Source organism: Canis lupus, chromosome 3, assembly GCF_011100685.1.
Source record: "Canis lupus familiaris isolate Mischka breed German Shepherd chromosome 3, alternate assembly UU_Cfam_GSD_1.0, whole genome shotgun sequence".
In the NCBI taxonomy this organism is placed as follows: domain Eukaryota; kingdom Metazoa; phylum Chordata; class Mammalia; order Carnivora; family Canidae; genus Canis; species Canis lupus.
The window spans coordinates 14,578,085-14,594,610 of NC_049224.1; the positions used below are offsets into that span (position 1 = coordinate 14,578,085).

The window sequence follows — 16,526 nt, forward strand, 5'->3', positions numbered from 1 at the left end:
ACCCTTATGATAATTGTGCCTAACCCCTAACTTAACCTCTAGACTAACTCTTCCTAGCTGGATTGTTAACATACTCAGGCCATTGGAAATTTACTGCCTCAAGTGACATCATAGATATGACACTATACATGAAAAATGTTGTGTTTGGAGGTGGCCTAGTGTAGCAATTAGTTCAAGCCCCAGCATCCTCACTGTGTGACCTTGAAAAATTTAGCCACCTGTTGCATGCTGTAGATTCTTCAGCTGTAACCTCAAGATAGTACCAGAAGTCATCTCTCCTGCTTGTTAGGTGGTATGTAATATCCGATATAGTAAATGTTCAGCACATGTTAGCTTGAGCGATCTAGATTTCCTTTTGTGATTTAAGTTCTACTATTGAGCCCTTAGGGGCACCCACCAGGAATCTAGGAACTGTCTAATTCTGAGGGGATTTTAACAGTTCGCTTATACATCAGGTGAAGAAAATGTTTCTGGGAAGGAGCAAGAAACAGATTGCTTCTCAAGAGGATTTACTTTTGTGTGTATGGGCTTCTATGCTGAATTACTAGAAGTTTTTGTCCTTTAACAGAATAATTAAACTAAATGGAATGAGTGAAATGAGTCAATCGGAGAAGGACAAACATTATATGGTCTCATTCATTTGGGGAATATAAATAATAGTGAAAGGGAATAAAGGGGAAAGGAGAAAAAATAAGTGGGAAATATCAGAAAGGGAGACAGAACATGGAAGACTCCTAACTCTGGGAAACGAACTAGGGGTGGCGGAAGGGGAGGAGGGCGGGGGGGGGGGGGTTGACTGGGTGACGGGCACTGAGGGGGGCACTTGATGGGATGAGCACTGGGTGTTATTCTGTATGTTGGCAAATTGAACACCAATAAAAAATAAATTTATTATTAAAAATTAAAAAATAAAATAAATGGAATGAGACACTTTTTTTTAAGATTTTATTTTTTTAAGAGAGAGAGAGTGAGAGAGCATGTGCACAAGCTGGGCTGGGAGGGAAAGGCAGAGGGAGGAATAAACATCCATCTGAGCAGGGAGCCTGATGCGGGGCTCGATCCCAGGACCCTGGGATCATGATCTGAGTCAAAGTCAGACGCTTAACTGACTAAACCACCAGGCATTCCTGAGCAAGATACGATTTAGAAACACAAGACCAAGTTTCTTGAAATCACTTTTCTTGTAAGAGTTTTTCTTTTGAAACAAAAGAAATAGAGCATTGTTACATCCTTAAATGAGTGTTTTGTGATGATATGCCAAAAAAAGTACTAACCAGACTGGTCTCCAGATGGGAATTCTCATCTGACTTGGAATAAGACACTTAACCTTCCTGGTTTTCTCACCTGTAAAATGGAGACAGTAGTAGACTCCCAGAGACACAGGGAAGTTAAACAAATAATGAATGTGAGCGTTCTATAGACCAGAGGAGGCTACTTGTCATTATTAATATTATTTATAGTATCTACTGATTATTCAACATCTTTACAGTGATTCTCTGATGGTATTTTAGAGTAAAAGCAGGAAAATATGGATGTTCGAGTTTACTAACAGCTAAGTAGAAGGAACATTGTGTCTGGTGTCTGAAAGTCTGAGTTTCCTTTTGTCCCGTTACTTCCTGGCTTACCTGTCCTGTGATTTGGGGCAAATTACACTGAATCTGAGATTTTTTTCTCATCTTCAATGCAGGTTGATCATGTATGCTTTTAACATCTGAAAGGATGCATTTACTAGTACTCTGTACACTGTAAACTCTGTAGTCATTCATTTACTCATCTATTTAACAAATACTTACTGAGTGCCTCCTCCACTCCAGACACTGTGCCACCTGTTGGGGAAGGGTCTTGGCCTTAATAGAGGTCACAGCCAGTGGGAAAATTTACACAATAAACAAGTGGACATACAAATTAACCTATAAGAAGCATAATGATCAGTGCTACTAAGCAAAGAGCAAATGCCAAGAGAAAATAATAATGAGACCTCATTTAAATTGAGAGGTTGAGAAAGGCATCCCTGAGCAAATTATATTTAAACTAAGACCAGGAGGATAATAAGATGTCAGCCAGGCGAACGTGGATGAGAATGGGTGGGAGGGACTTTTCAAGCAGAGAAGCCAGCTAGAATATGCAACTATTGGAAGCAGGAAATAACTTCCTGTAACAAGAGAGCTGGAACACACTAAGGGGCCAAAAAATGGAGTTGAGAAATGGAGAGTCCTATAGACCATGTTACAGATTTTGGATTTTATTGTAAATGTAGTTGAAAGCTGTTGAGATGTTTTAAGCCAAGAAGGGGGAAGGTTAAATTTGCATTTTTCAAAGGTCAATCTGCCTGCTTGGAGGGGGTCACGGAAGATGTGGAGAGCCCAACTGGGAGGCTATTATTATAGTGGTACAACAAAGAAATCCTGGTAACTTAACTAGATTGGAGGCAGAGAAGATAGAGAGAGGGTGTATTTTGGAATTTATTGGACTTGGTGGTGTCCTAGATGCAAAGCATGGAGAAGAAGGAGGTACTGAGAACAATTTCCAGGTGTCTTGTGTGAGCAGCTGTCAGATGATGACTGACCTGACAAAGCCTGAGGGAGGAGCAGGCATAGCGGGAGAGAGGATCAAGACTTAAGTTTTGGACATTTTGGACTTTGGAAGATCTAGTAGATATCCAAATGGAGGTTGCAAAAGTCACCAGGAACAGAAGTCTACCAACCATGACATTAATTCATTCAGTTATTCACCACATGTTTATTGAGGACCAACAATATTTCTGATTCTATACTAAGTGCTGGAGATTTTGAAAAAAAACAGAAGTGTTCCAAATGACTCTGATATTACGGAGCTTATTCTATTTTAGCAGGTGGTAATAGTTACATAGATGAATTTCAAAATCAAAGACAATAACTTGATCTAGGGCACGACTGAGAAATTTCAAATGGGTATGTGGATTTTAATAACTTCCCAGTATGTACTGTAAAACTCCCAAGTTCCCAGGGTCCTCAGCCCATAGTTGGGAACCACTGTGTTAAAAATAGCAATTTTAAACAGTTGGGTTGCATCGACTCCCCAAAAGAATGCATTATAATGGGCAACCATATAATAGTCTGTATTTATATTTATAAATATTTTTAAAGTTTGTACCATTATGATAGAAGCAAACGGTCAAAATGGGAGTTTCACAATAAAAAATTTGGATCATTATTTTACTATACCCAGGTCTAGACATACAAAAAGCAAGGTATTATATTTATTTCAGAAGTGTGGAGGGTTTTAAGAAAGCCCCCAAATGATTAAATAAGAAAAACCAAACCCTATAAGGCAGTCCTTATATTTAGTATTGATATTTATGTGTCACTGCAGTGAGTGGAGTTGAGTTGTGATACAGATAGCAAGCTTCAGGATATCAGCATCATGATTGTAATTTCTAACATTTATATCGTGCTTTCCAGTTTACAGACCCCCACTCACATTCTTCTTTAAATCATAGAGACCGTAGTTATGAACTACAGTCTAAACTGAAGTTATTCAATTTATAGAAAGAATTAAACAAAATCTTTTTTTAAGATTTTATTTTTTATTTTACAGAGAGAGAGAGAGTACGAGCAGGGCCTAGAGGACAAGCAGGCTCCCCACTGAGCCAGAAGCCCAATATGGGGCTCCATCTTAGGACCCTGGGACCATGACCTCAGCCAAAGGCAGATGCTTAACTGACTGAGCCACTCATGCACCCCAACAAAATCTTATAAGATTCTGGCCTCGTATAAAAAATTGTTTCCTGGGGATGAAGATTGTCACACTGGGATGATTTACTTGGGAATGTCTCTGATCCACCGTCTCTAGGAATCCTTAATAATAGCATAGACTCATTAGATCAATTTGCCTCATTCATCGCTCACAATGAGAAATGGCACGATATATATGGAAATAAGTCAAAGCCCTTACCCTCACAGGTGTAGAAGAAAAAGCACAGGTGTTAGAGTCCAACAAGGTTGGTTAGAGTTTTAACTGCATCTCCTGCTAGCTGTGTATCCATGAGCAACTTACTTGAGAGCTCTAAGTTTCTTTATGATCATAGGGACCTTGGGAGGTATGAAGGGATAACATGAAGTTTGCAGATTACTTAGTAAACAGTTGTCCCCTTCCCCCCATGCCTTCCTCTGAGACCTCCATATCCTTTCCTCAAGTTCTAAAATTGCAACTTCTGAGAAGATGGGACCACAGATGAAATTAAAACTGAATTTAAGACTCCTCTTTCCTTAGGCCCATCACACATAGTCTAAAATTACAGCATATGTAAGTCTAAAACAAGTTAAGCAAGTTGAGAATCATGGATCATCTTTTTTATAGTTGACCAGATGACACCAAGAGAAATGTCAGATTAATTTCTATCATTTATAATATGAATTAAATTTACATATGCAGCATGCAATAGAGGTTTTTAAATACCAGGACAGGAGTATAATACTAATATGAGAAGATAAAACTATTATCTTATTATATATAATAAAAAATATATAACTTTATATAATAATTATTATTTACTGTCACTTTGAAGGTTAAGGAAAAATTTAGGAAAAAATATTTAATTTTTATTTTCCCCTGTGATAAGGTTTATTTAACTTTGATTCCTTTAAATACTTCCTAATGTTTCAATGAGCTATTTTCTTGCTTCCCAGCGAATGGTGTGATTAACATGAATCAATCTATATCTCTTTAACAGGGACAAGTGATCCATACGTGAAGTTTAAAATTGGAGGAAAAGAAGTTTTTAGAAGTAAAATAATACACAAGAACCTCAATCCTGTGTGGGAGGAGAAAGCTTGCATTCTTGTTGAACATCTTAGGGAACCCTTGTATATAAAGGTGAGCCAGTTATGTTTTCCCCTAATGCAATGACATAAAACTCCCTGTTTAATGGTTTTCTATCATGTCTCCCTGTCTGATGAGATTTTTCACCAGAGATCAATTCTACTATGCACAACTCTAATCTGTTGATGGTGTGACGGATAGGAGACCGAGGGGAGGAGAAGCTCCGGAGCATTTTTCTTCAGGACAGTTCTATTGTCAGACATTTAGGAGGATTATGAAGTCCGTCTTCTGTTTGGTGCAGTTAACTGATTTAGTGCATTCTGGGAATATATAAAACAAGTCTCCATGAAATCCAGCAAGAAAGAAAGGTTACACAGAACCCAGCCTTTCTGTTCAAGAATTGTATCAGGGGCTCTACTGTTAGTGGCTGCAAAAAATATACATTTTTCTTGGAAGATGAAAAGGGTAAAGATAAAAGGGGAAGGGTGGATTTCCTGTCTCTATTATATTACCAAAAATGGAAAAAAAAAGTCTTCTCACTTGATGTAGTTTAAAAAAAAAAGAACTTAAGATCATCGAAACCCCAATTCTTTATTTTCCTATCTAACTTCCCTTTAATCCATATCTCTAGATACTTTTTTCTGTATTTAATTCATATCTCTGTATTTACTGTTTGTGGCTCCTATGTTCTGACTATCCATTTAGTTACCAAACCTTTTTCTATTTTTACCATAATAGCCACATGTCCTCTCCTTTTCCCTGTATTGTCACAACTGGTACATGAACCAAAAATCTCGTATAAGGACTCATTAAGCAGCCTCTAGGTATCCTCCCTCCCATCACCTTTTCATTTATATTGCCTCCAGTTGTTTCTCTTTTCCACAGAAAGAAAAACCAATAATCAAGATTTTATTCAAATCATAGCAGAACTGGCTGGTCCATAGATAGGGAGTTATCTCAGTGGATTGTTCACAGTCAGTTACAGATCAAACTCGTTATTCTACTCTTTCTTTCTCGCTACTGCACTTGACTAGTGTTAAAATAAATCAAAGCAGAACAGTTTGTAAGATTGATGAAAAGAGAATTTCCTAAGTACATAGTTGATAAGTTTCTAGTAGTCATTGTGAATAGATCCGTATCTGCATAAGAAATAGTCTCAAGTGGACATTGGCTAAAGAAAATCAATTAGAAAAAAAAGAAAATCAATTAGATTGAATTCATGAACTATCTTTTTTTTTAAGATTTTATTTATTTATTTATGAGAGAGAGAGAGAGAGAAGCAGAGACATAGGCAGAGAGAGAAGCAGGCTCCATGCAGGGAGCCCGATGTGGGACTCCTCCAGGACCCCAGGATCACGACCTGAGCCAAAGGCAGATGCTCAACCACTGAGCCACCCGGCGTCCCCATGAACTATTTTTTTTTCCCATGAACTATCTTTTAATATGTAATTTGTGATGGCTGAAGAATTATTAATGTGGGAATATTCTTTTTTTTTTTTTTTTAATGTGGGGATATTCATAGCCAAACCTCCTCCCACCAAACGGAAGATCTTTGGGGTCAGAGACGATTTTCTTCCCTGCTCACCACTTGCAGAGAGAAAGTAATATCTGCATGAGAAAAGAGGAAATACCTTTATAATAAAGAACTGAGATAGAAGATGAAAAAAGAATTTTTAAAAAGTGGGACGTAAAATAAATTTTATTTCTAGGGCGATTTGAGATAGAGCAACGGCAGTCATGAGGACAATGGACAGGAGAGGAAAGCAGGTGTTAGTAAGGATCGCACTGGACCATTTGGATCTTGTTTGAGGTCCTATAAGAGAAAAATCATGGAAGGAAAAGAATTTCTTTGTAATTACTTTTACTGTGGATCTGTTATTTTAATGGAATACTACTCTACAACAGAACCATGTGGCTCTCCAGTCTTTCTTTTTATTTAATTTTTTAAGATTTTATTCATTTACAGAGAGAGGGGGCGAGGAGCAGAGACACAGGCAGAGGGAGAAGCAGGCTCCACGCAGGGACCCCAACGTGAGACTCAATCATGGGTCTCCAGGATCAGGCCCCGGACAGAAGGCAGCGCTAAAACGCTGAGCCCAGCCCCACCCCCACCCCCCCACCCCCGCCCCGGGCTGCCCTCCAGTCTTTAAAAGTGTTACAAAGGGACGCCTGGATGGCTCAGCATTTGGGCACCTGCCATCAGCTCAGGTCGTGATCCTGGGATCCAAGATCGAGTCCTGCATTGGGCTCCCTGCGAGGAGCCTTCTTTTCCCTCTGCCTGTGTCTCTGCCTCTCTCTCTAACTGCCATCTCTAATGAATAAATAAATAAACCTTTGAAAAAAAATAAATAAACAAATAGATAGATAAAAGGGTTATAAAATGAATTTCCCAAAATTACATTAGATGTTGGTTAGGTCCTTTTGCTATTCTCTTGTGCTTCAGAATGAGTATTCATCTGTGTAGACCCTTACATATCAAAATGCATATTTGAAAAGGAATATCACAGCAGGCTCAAAAACAAACAAAACAGAAAAAAATGGTGGCGAAAATGTTTATTGTGGTTTGAGAGAGCAAGAATATGTACGCACATCTACTTTTACTGTCATGGAGACCGTGATCCTGCATGCAGGCCAAAGGCCTGGGCTAATGCCGCACTAGAGGCTAAGGAGCTAGGAGAGAGACCCCAAAGGTTGTTTTTCATTTTTTGTTTGTTTACCACCTTGAGTTTTCAAAATATGACATCATATAGCCACAACTTATCTTCTATCATACAGAAAAAAATACATAGTGGATTGTAAAATATTTGTCACTTGTATACATTTCTGCATAAGAAAAATAATTAGACAGGAATCACACTGGCCTCTCAAATACTACGTGTAAACACATAAAATGGCAATATTTTATGTACTACTTTATGCTTTTATTTTTTTTTTTATTTTTTTTTTTTAAAGATTTTATTTATTTATTCATGATAGTCACAGAGAGAGAGAGAGGGGCAGAGACACAGGCAGAGAGAGAAGCAGGCTCCATGCATCGGAAGCCCGACGTGGGATTCGATCCCGGGTCTCCAGGATCGCGCCCTGGGCCAAAGGCAGGCGCCAAACCGCTGCGCCACCCAGGGATCCCCTACTTTATGCTTTTAAATATGCTTTCATATTTTTCATTTGATTTGCATTTTCTGAGAAATACATAGGACTTCTTTTGAGAAAAATCTCTTTTTTTTTGCTTCATTTTTTCCATTCTTTTATGTTATCTTCTTTTTGCCTAGCCTTGCACACAGAGAAGCCTAAACAAAATACACTGGTGGAAATATTTTAAGTTACTAGAATTTCATGAACATTGCATTAGTTTCATTGTCTCTATACTGCCTTGTGTGATTGACTGACTTGATTTTGATACGATGCCCATATCCCCCGTGCTGGGAGATTAATCTTGGCTGAAAGATCTCTTAGGACTAACTGATTCTGTAGTGACAGGTGATATGAAAAGGCATCCATGTACTAGGTGGTTAGAAAATATTGTCTACAACCCTCCCATCTACAGTTAAAGGAAAAAGAAGTCCATGAATACCTTGTAATCTGATTTCTATCAATGTAAGGATTACCAAGGGAAACAAAATTCAGTTCTGAGCCAAGGTTATAAAATTGCATGAAAGTTGCAGTGCTTATACCAATTCTTGCAAAACGATTTTTTTTTTTTGAAAAAAATCTTGGAACTATCATCTTAAAAACCTAGATGCAAAATAAATAATAACATACTTTTCAATTGGTTGGAATTCAAATAGATTTTAATTGTAATGAGAATATTCCTTCAGCTCCAAAAGCCTTTGCAGTAAGGGCAGGTGAAAGCAAGTCTATAGGAATGGACTTGAAATATATTTATAAGGTAGTATTGGAGGCTGGAGATTTAAATACAGTGAGTTTTTAGAAATTTTTATTTATTTATTTGACAGAGAGAGAGTGCAAGCGTGTACAAGCAAGGAGAGTGGCAGGCAGAGGACAGGGAGAAGCAGGCTCCCCGCTGAGCAGTAGCTCAAAGTGGGGCTCGGTCCTAGGAGAGGACCCTGGGACCATGACCCGAGCTGAAGGCAGACACTCAACCAACTGAGCCACCCAAGTGCCCTTAAATGCAATGCTATTAACTGAGACAAGAGCTACCGAAGCTGCCACAAGATGTTCCTGCACACATCTTAGAGCATAGGGTAATTCAGCATCCATTTCAGTTGAATTTAATTAAATTCTCGATTTTCATTTCACTAACACTATTATCCAAGGTAAACACTGAACACCCAGAGTTACAGTAGAAGAGAGAGAAGTAATAGAAAGGGGAAATGTGCGTGTCAATTACTACTTGTTTGGCCTAATCTCGTAGGCTAGAAATCTGGGTATTAGATGGAATGTTTTTCTAAATAGTAGGAAGTTTTGATAATTAGGAAGGTGATTCTGTTTGGAGTCAGATTATAACTTCTAAGACTGTTATTTTACCCAAACTGACAATTACTTAAGGAACTCATATCTATCCAATCTTAAGATTTGAAATCGAAAAGTCCTTGGAGTACCTGGATGGCTTAGTTGGTTAAGCATCCAACTCTTGATTTCAATTCAGGCCAAGATCTCCGGGTGGTGAGAACAAGCCTTGCGTGGCTCCTTGCTCAATGAGGAGTCTGCTCGAAGATTTTCTCTCTCCCTCTCCCGCTACCCCTGTGCTCACACATGCTCTCTCTCTCTCTCTCTCTCTCCCTCTCTCTCTCTCAAAAAAAAAAAGTCCTTAAACATGGTTCAAAACCATATTGCTGTGTTATGCAGAATTATTTCTCAGTAGGTTTTAAAGACCCTGAAAGAGTGTCATATACCAATGATCATCAACCCTGGCTATACATCAGAATTATCCGTAAAGGCTTTTTTGGGGGGTTTTGCTTTGTGTTTATGTTTTGTTTTGTCTTGTCTTAAGGATCTAGATGTTCAAATGTCTCTTCCCTAAAGGCTTTGAGTCAGGACCTCTGAGTTTGAATCCAATCTGTATTTTCAAAACACAGTAAGTTATTCTGATGCACTGCCTGAGTAGGGAGCCACTTTCCAAGACTTTTAAATGCAAACAGCTGAGTAATTGGATTGAAAATGTTTCTAGCCCTAAACCCACAAATTATTCCAAAGTTAGATATTTATATTATCTTAGACATTATGTCTTGTATGGTTCAGTGATATTTCCTAATTGCATGAATTAAGAACCTCAACTATTTTAGACAACAACAAAAATCAATAAAAACAAAACAAGGAGATAAAAAAAATGTGACCATACTTGCTTTTGCTTTATAGGCAAAGAACAGATGAAGTTATTGAGTCTTGGAGATGGAATCTGTGGTCACATCCTTATCATAATAACTATCATTTCTTGAGCACCGTGTTAGGTGCCAGGCCTACTTTATCTCATGTAATCCTCATAATACCTGACAAATAATTATCCTCATCCCCATTTTATAGGTGAGTGAGACTTGGAGAGACTCAGGGTTTCCTATGTCTACCCAGCAATTATGCAACATGACTTCTTTTTTTCTACTAAATATGACCAATTGCAGTGGCCACAGTTAGGTTTTCTTTGTCTTACAATGTCAATCCTATAATTTAGAGTTTGATTATTTTTGTATGAAGCTGCCTGGGACTGAAAACGAGTCATGGACATATTTGAGTAGAATCTTTTATCTTGGGTCACATTATGTGATCTGAATCCCTTTTCATATCCTATTCCCATTAAGCCTCTTTATTCAAATGCCACTCTCTCTGATTGCTCTCCTAAACATCTTATATAGATAAATATCAGTTCCTGTCACTCCCATACCCTGAGATATTTTTCTCCATGGTACTTATTACTACCTAACACGCATCTGTTTATTGTCTGTATCCACTTCACCCATGTGTAACCCCCAAGAAATCAGAGACTTTGTCCTGTTCACTACCATATTTCCAGAAATTATTATTTCCAGAATAATATTTGGCACATGGTAGTTGCTCACCACATATTTCTCAAGTAACTGAATGAATAGATATATGAATCTTTTGAATAGGCAATTGAAAACTCCCCTGAAGTCATAGCCACCTATAGGCATTTCAGTCATTTGAGCTAACAAATTCCCATTCCTGGGAGTTGAGTTTTCTGTTACTTATATCCAAAAGCATTTTAGCTGGTGTACTCCCTGATGCAATTTTTCTTGAGAGACAATTGAATCAAGATGTTAAATAAATTCGTTGATTAGAATAAAACATTTGTTGTTCTAAACTCACATGAGAATGAAGAAAGATTTTACAGAGCTGGAGCAAGTTTTATCTAATGTTACCTGAGGTTTCCACTTCTCCCAGGAAAGGCTCTGTGAAAGCAAGGATCCCATCTAAATGGTTCATGATCATTTTGCAGGACTTCACTCCCGGTGGGTGCCCAAGCTGTCTTTGTTAAACTGAAATACGTTCTGTTCTGAACAGAGCATCCTGCACAATAGAATCTGAATCTGACCTCTTCCAAGCCCTGAGTTTTGGAGGGCAAGTAACAAACATTTTAAGCATTGGATTCCTCATCTGAAAAATGGACACCACAACATCCTGTTCTCGGAGTCGTGTGAGACATGAATTTAAAAGTCTCCTCAATGTGTTTAACAGATAACAGTGCCCAACGGATAGTAAATACTGAATAAACATTAATCAGTGTTATCTGTGCTTTTTCTTACTGCAGTGAGAGTACCTTACCCTGTTTTATCTTTTCTCTATGCTCTGTATCTCTAAAACTGCCCCTCTGCAGCAGTGCTCCTTCTAGAAAGTAGTTTATTGAGCTTGGAACCAAGTAGCATAGCTAATAATCTCATTAATGAATGGATTCTGGTGGTTCCATGCTTTCCCACGTTTATGCCCTTTCTAGGTAATAGGAGAGAACTAAAATAAGCACCTAGCATTAGGACCATAGGAAAGACTTTTACCAGGAGAATAAAGAGAGTTCGAATACTTCATCACCCAGTTGGGTGGTCTCTTCTTGACATTTCACTAGATTCACAGCTCTCCACTTCACATCTCTCTATGTACCCCACATGTCCTCAATGATTATCACTAGAATCCCAAGATTTTAAGCCTTAGGGTGATACAGTGAGAAGAGGTTGTGTAAGAGATATTTGTTTAATTGTTAGTGTAAATTTTATGTTGTAAATTGCCCCACCGCAGCCACTTACAAATACTGACATGTCCTCTGCCTGAGATGTTGCAGTGTACTCCTCTGATACACCCCTGAACAGGTGACTAGAACCCAGAAGTGTGATTGATCAAGGAGACTATTGCAGGAGCTCTGTGCTTTCTATAACAAATGTACTCCTGAAAGGTTGTAGGTAAATCAAATGATTGTAAACTGAATAATTTAGAAGGTATGAGGGGAACTTATCACTAAAATAAATCCCCTTGTGGCTCTTCAAATTTTAAGAATACTTTGGTAAAAAAAAAAAAAAAAAAAAACTTTGGTAAAGCAAAGTATTTATCTTTTTCTTTAAGTATCAATTTTTTTAGATAAGAAGTTTGTTTAAATCAAAGTATACTTATTCCAGGGAAAAACCAGTAATTCAGGCTGCTGTACATACTGTTTCCTCTTCTTCATGCTTTCCAACCATTGAGTACAGGTGTGCTTACGTGGGCACAGGAGTGCTAGACTATGGATTCTCTCGGCCTAATGGATTCTCATGTCCTGGAGAGTTCGATGGCCTGGTTCATCCACTCAAGAGCTGGCTTGCTTGCTCAGGCTCATTTACTGCAGAGTGCAGTACAAAGATTTCCTAGTTGAAAAGGTCAGGAAGCAGAACTCCAAACTTTATGTAGTAGCATCTTCATTCTTATGACTTAAAAGTTTTCGCAGAAATGAACAAGGGGTGGTGAAAAGGGAGGTGGGCGGGGGTTGGGGGTGACTGGGTGACAGGCACTGAGGGGGGCACTTGATGAGATGAGCACTGGGTGTTATGCTCTATGTTGGCAAATTGAACTCCAATAAAAAAAAAAAAAGTTTTCCTGGATCTCTATTGTTATTTTTATTCTTTTCATATTCTGTTCTTTACAGCTTATCAACATTTGTAATTACATATCACCTGTGCACTTCCTTGTTTAATATCTGTCTCCCTCACTAAACTGTAGGCATTGATAGTGTCAGCTTTGCCCACCACTGCTTACACAACACCTAGTATATAGTCTGGTGTATAGTTAATATTAGTAGAGGGGATGAATAAGTAGGAAAATTAGTAAATGATTGGAAGTTAGCCAACTCCCATTCACCTCGAGTTTTTTGGCCGTGACCCTAACTGATCTAGCTCCAGGTGTGTCTCCAGCCTTCTTCCACTTCCATCTTTCTCAGTCTGCTTGCACCACACTGACTTCTGGGTGTCCCTTGCATATGCTAATCATTTGCTGTTTCTTCTGCGTGGGAGTGAGCTTCCCAAATTGGCTTAATCCTTGTTATTCTGATCTCTATGTGCATACTTCTTCCAAGAGGACTTCCTGGACTCCCTAACTAAAACAGCAGCTCCCAGCACACTCCCTTTAGACTTTGTGCCCACAGCGCTCACCACTGAATTGTATATATTTGTTTGGGTTCTTATGGACCCTCTCAGCAACTAAATGCAGGTTCCAAGAGATCAGGGTGATTGTTTTTTTATTCATCATAGTATGAATAAGACCCATGAAAGGCATGGAGAAGATACTGGATAAATAATTTTGACAGAAGGAAGACATATATTCTCTCTTTTCCTTTCTGTTTGTTGCTGGTAGTTAAATTAATATTATTTCCTAGTCTTGCTTGTGATAATAAAAAATTTTACTTATAACCTAATAAGGTTTTACAAAATGCTTTAATAACAACACCTTAATTTTGACTTATTTGTATATTTAAAGCAGTGTTTTCCCATAATATCAAAGAACTTATCTTCAATGACCTGAAAAATGCAAAAAGATTAGAATCATATTCTCATCACCAGTAACCTACTATGGAAGACATATTTGTTGAATTTCATACCAACTTACTTTTCCTTCTAGTAATGCTAATATTATGGGGCAAGTACTCTAAGCTTATGTTCCTCAGATTTTTGAATATTTACTCTTACTTTATTTGATTTTGTTATTCATCTTCCTGAAAGTTCTATTTGATATAAAAGAGCAATTTTAAGTAAAAAATTAAAGATCATTTCCTTTGCATGTTTTGTGAGACCCTAACATTTCAAAAGAAGTAACTTTTAAAAATATGAAGAAATTTCATTGTTTTTGGTGACATAGACAACCAATATTTTATAATCAAGATATCTTCATTGAAAGCTAATACTAGAATTATTTCTAATAATGCCTTGGATCTTTGGCTTTTTAGGTATTTGACTATGATTTTGGACTACAGGATGACTTTATGGGCTCGGCCTTTCTGGATCTCACACAATTGGAGTTAAACAGGTGACTTTTGAACCATTATGATTTTCTTACATCTTGTCATGAAGCTGGGCCTGTGTAACAAAGTGTCAGCAGATCTGGGTTCTAGTTACTGTTCTCTCATTTATTATTGTGAACCTTCATGCTACCCAGCCTTTTTCAAGTACATCCTTCTATCTCCCCAGTAGGAAGTAATAGCATCTTCCTTGACTATCTCATTCAACAACAACTATTCAGCAGAAAAATTCTTGGACACCGGCTTTGTCTCCCAGCACTGTGCTAAGCACCAGGAGTCTAGAGATAAAAGACACATTCCTCACTTTTCACTTGGCTGGTATGGTTGGTGTGGGACATAAAGTGAATTATCCATGTTAATCAAAATTATAAATTTAAGAATCAGGCCACTGTATAGGAAATAAAATGTGTACTGTGATTCAAAAACAGCTACTCTCTCATCACCTGAGCCCAAGTACAATCTAATTTTGAAATCCACTGGTAATGCTAGGTTATCAAGGAGTGCCTCCAACATGGAGGAAGATTAGTTGTATTTTCTCATATTAGTTTATCATTGCTTGACTGTAAAGTTATATAATTACTACTACTATTAGTCATTCCTGGTACCTAATTATGGGCTTATATTTTTTTAAATGCATTTCAACTGGGAGCTAAGAATTAATTAATACTACAGAGGGGAAAAATATTTTTTAAGAGGGCTAGGCAATGCTGGGATAGGTTGCAAAGGACTGTGAGATCTTTGATGGTTCTAAGATGCTTTAGTTGATTATATACTAATGCATATAATAGTGGGAAGTAAGAAAGCAGAGTAATGGGCCAGATCACTACTTTCTATTTTATTTTTTTTTCTACTTTCCATTTTAAATGCAAATGAAATAGAAATAGTAGAACCCCCTTATGTATTATAGTCAGCTACATTTGAGCGCAATGACTCCTTGTTGGTCTTCCAATAGTCATTTTTGTGATAGGCAGGACAAAAGATTGGTCTCCATTTCAACCTAGAGCTTGGCATGGGCTGACCTAATGCTAGAGTGTAGGTGATTGCTGGCTCCCCTACCTCACCACAGGAAAGGACGTGTCCTAGATGGTGTTTTATGTAGTCCATTATCATGAAAACTGAGCTCCAAGTACAATGGATTGTGGTGTTCTTTTAAAAGGCCACAGTTATTTTCTCTGTAGACCTCTGCTAAATGATATGCAAATTGCTGGATTTAATCACAGAGCATAAATTTCTCTTGTTCTCTATTAAAGATAAATCATTGATGAAAAATAACTTTAAACGGGAAAAATATTATATGATTAAGAAAATAAAAAGATTATATACAAGCATTTGGTATTTATTTTGCCACGTTACTTATTTTATGTATTTAACTATTTTCTCCTCTCGAAACCACATAAACATCAAATTATTACTCTTAAAATCACATGCTAGTAGAAACCATTACATTCTGTGTATAAATCAATAGTCTCTGGTTGCAGATAAATGGATAACAGTAGTAGCCATATAAATACTTACGCTACTATATAATTCACTAAGGTTTTACTTTGAAAGAAAATAATAGATAATTGTCATAAAGCAATTGCAAATGTTCTTAAATATCATGTAATCATTATAAAAATATAATGAAGTTTTTTCTTTTAATTTTATATGAAATCATTACAGGAAAATGAACCAAATCAAACTGTAACCCCACGTAAAAACATGTATGTATGTATAGTATATACATATATTTTATAAAGCTTAACATGAATTTCTTAAAATAAAAGGAACAAATTGTTACTGCCAAACCACCATGATTAATGTAACTAAATTGATAGTGAAGCAATTTGTATCACAACTATTACAACATGTGTGTAATCCATCTAATTTTCCATGTTTTAGTTAAAACCTCTGAGGTCGGAAAACTGTTCATTTTTTCATAACATTATTCCTTGAAAAAAAAAACATTATTCCTTGACTTGGTAAATTAAGTATCATGTGAAAGAGTCTTCTAGCATTATAATATCTTAGTAATAAAAAGTATCTGTGGTTCTTAATCCTGATTGTATGGGAAAATCACTCACGAGCTTTACAAACAACATAAATTTCCACACCCCACCCTTGATCTATAGAACCAAGGTCATATGGGTAGAATTGGGGAATATGCACTTTTTTTAAAGCTCCCCAATGGATTCTGACATGCAGACAGGATTGAAAATTCCTACTCGAACAAGCTTTCCCCACCAAGGTCTCTCCCCAATACTAGATTCCTACTATATCATTTACTAATTGTTAAGCTCCTGGA

At 37.3% G+C, this 16,526-nt stretch overlaps 1 protein-coding gene across 1 annotated transcript in view; it reads left to right on the top strand.

The window, feature by feature from the left end:
* Positions 1–16,526, top strand: part of MCTP1 (multiple C2 and transmembrane domain containing 1) — a 532,324-nt gene that overhangs the window by 282,921 nt on the left and 232,877 nt on the right. Inside the window, 2 exon segments of the mRNA XM_038532320.1 lie at positions 4,712–4,854; positions 14,171–14,250. Of these exon segments, the coding sequence (XP_038388248.1) occupies positions 4,712–4,854; positions 14,171–14,250 (223 nt within the window).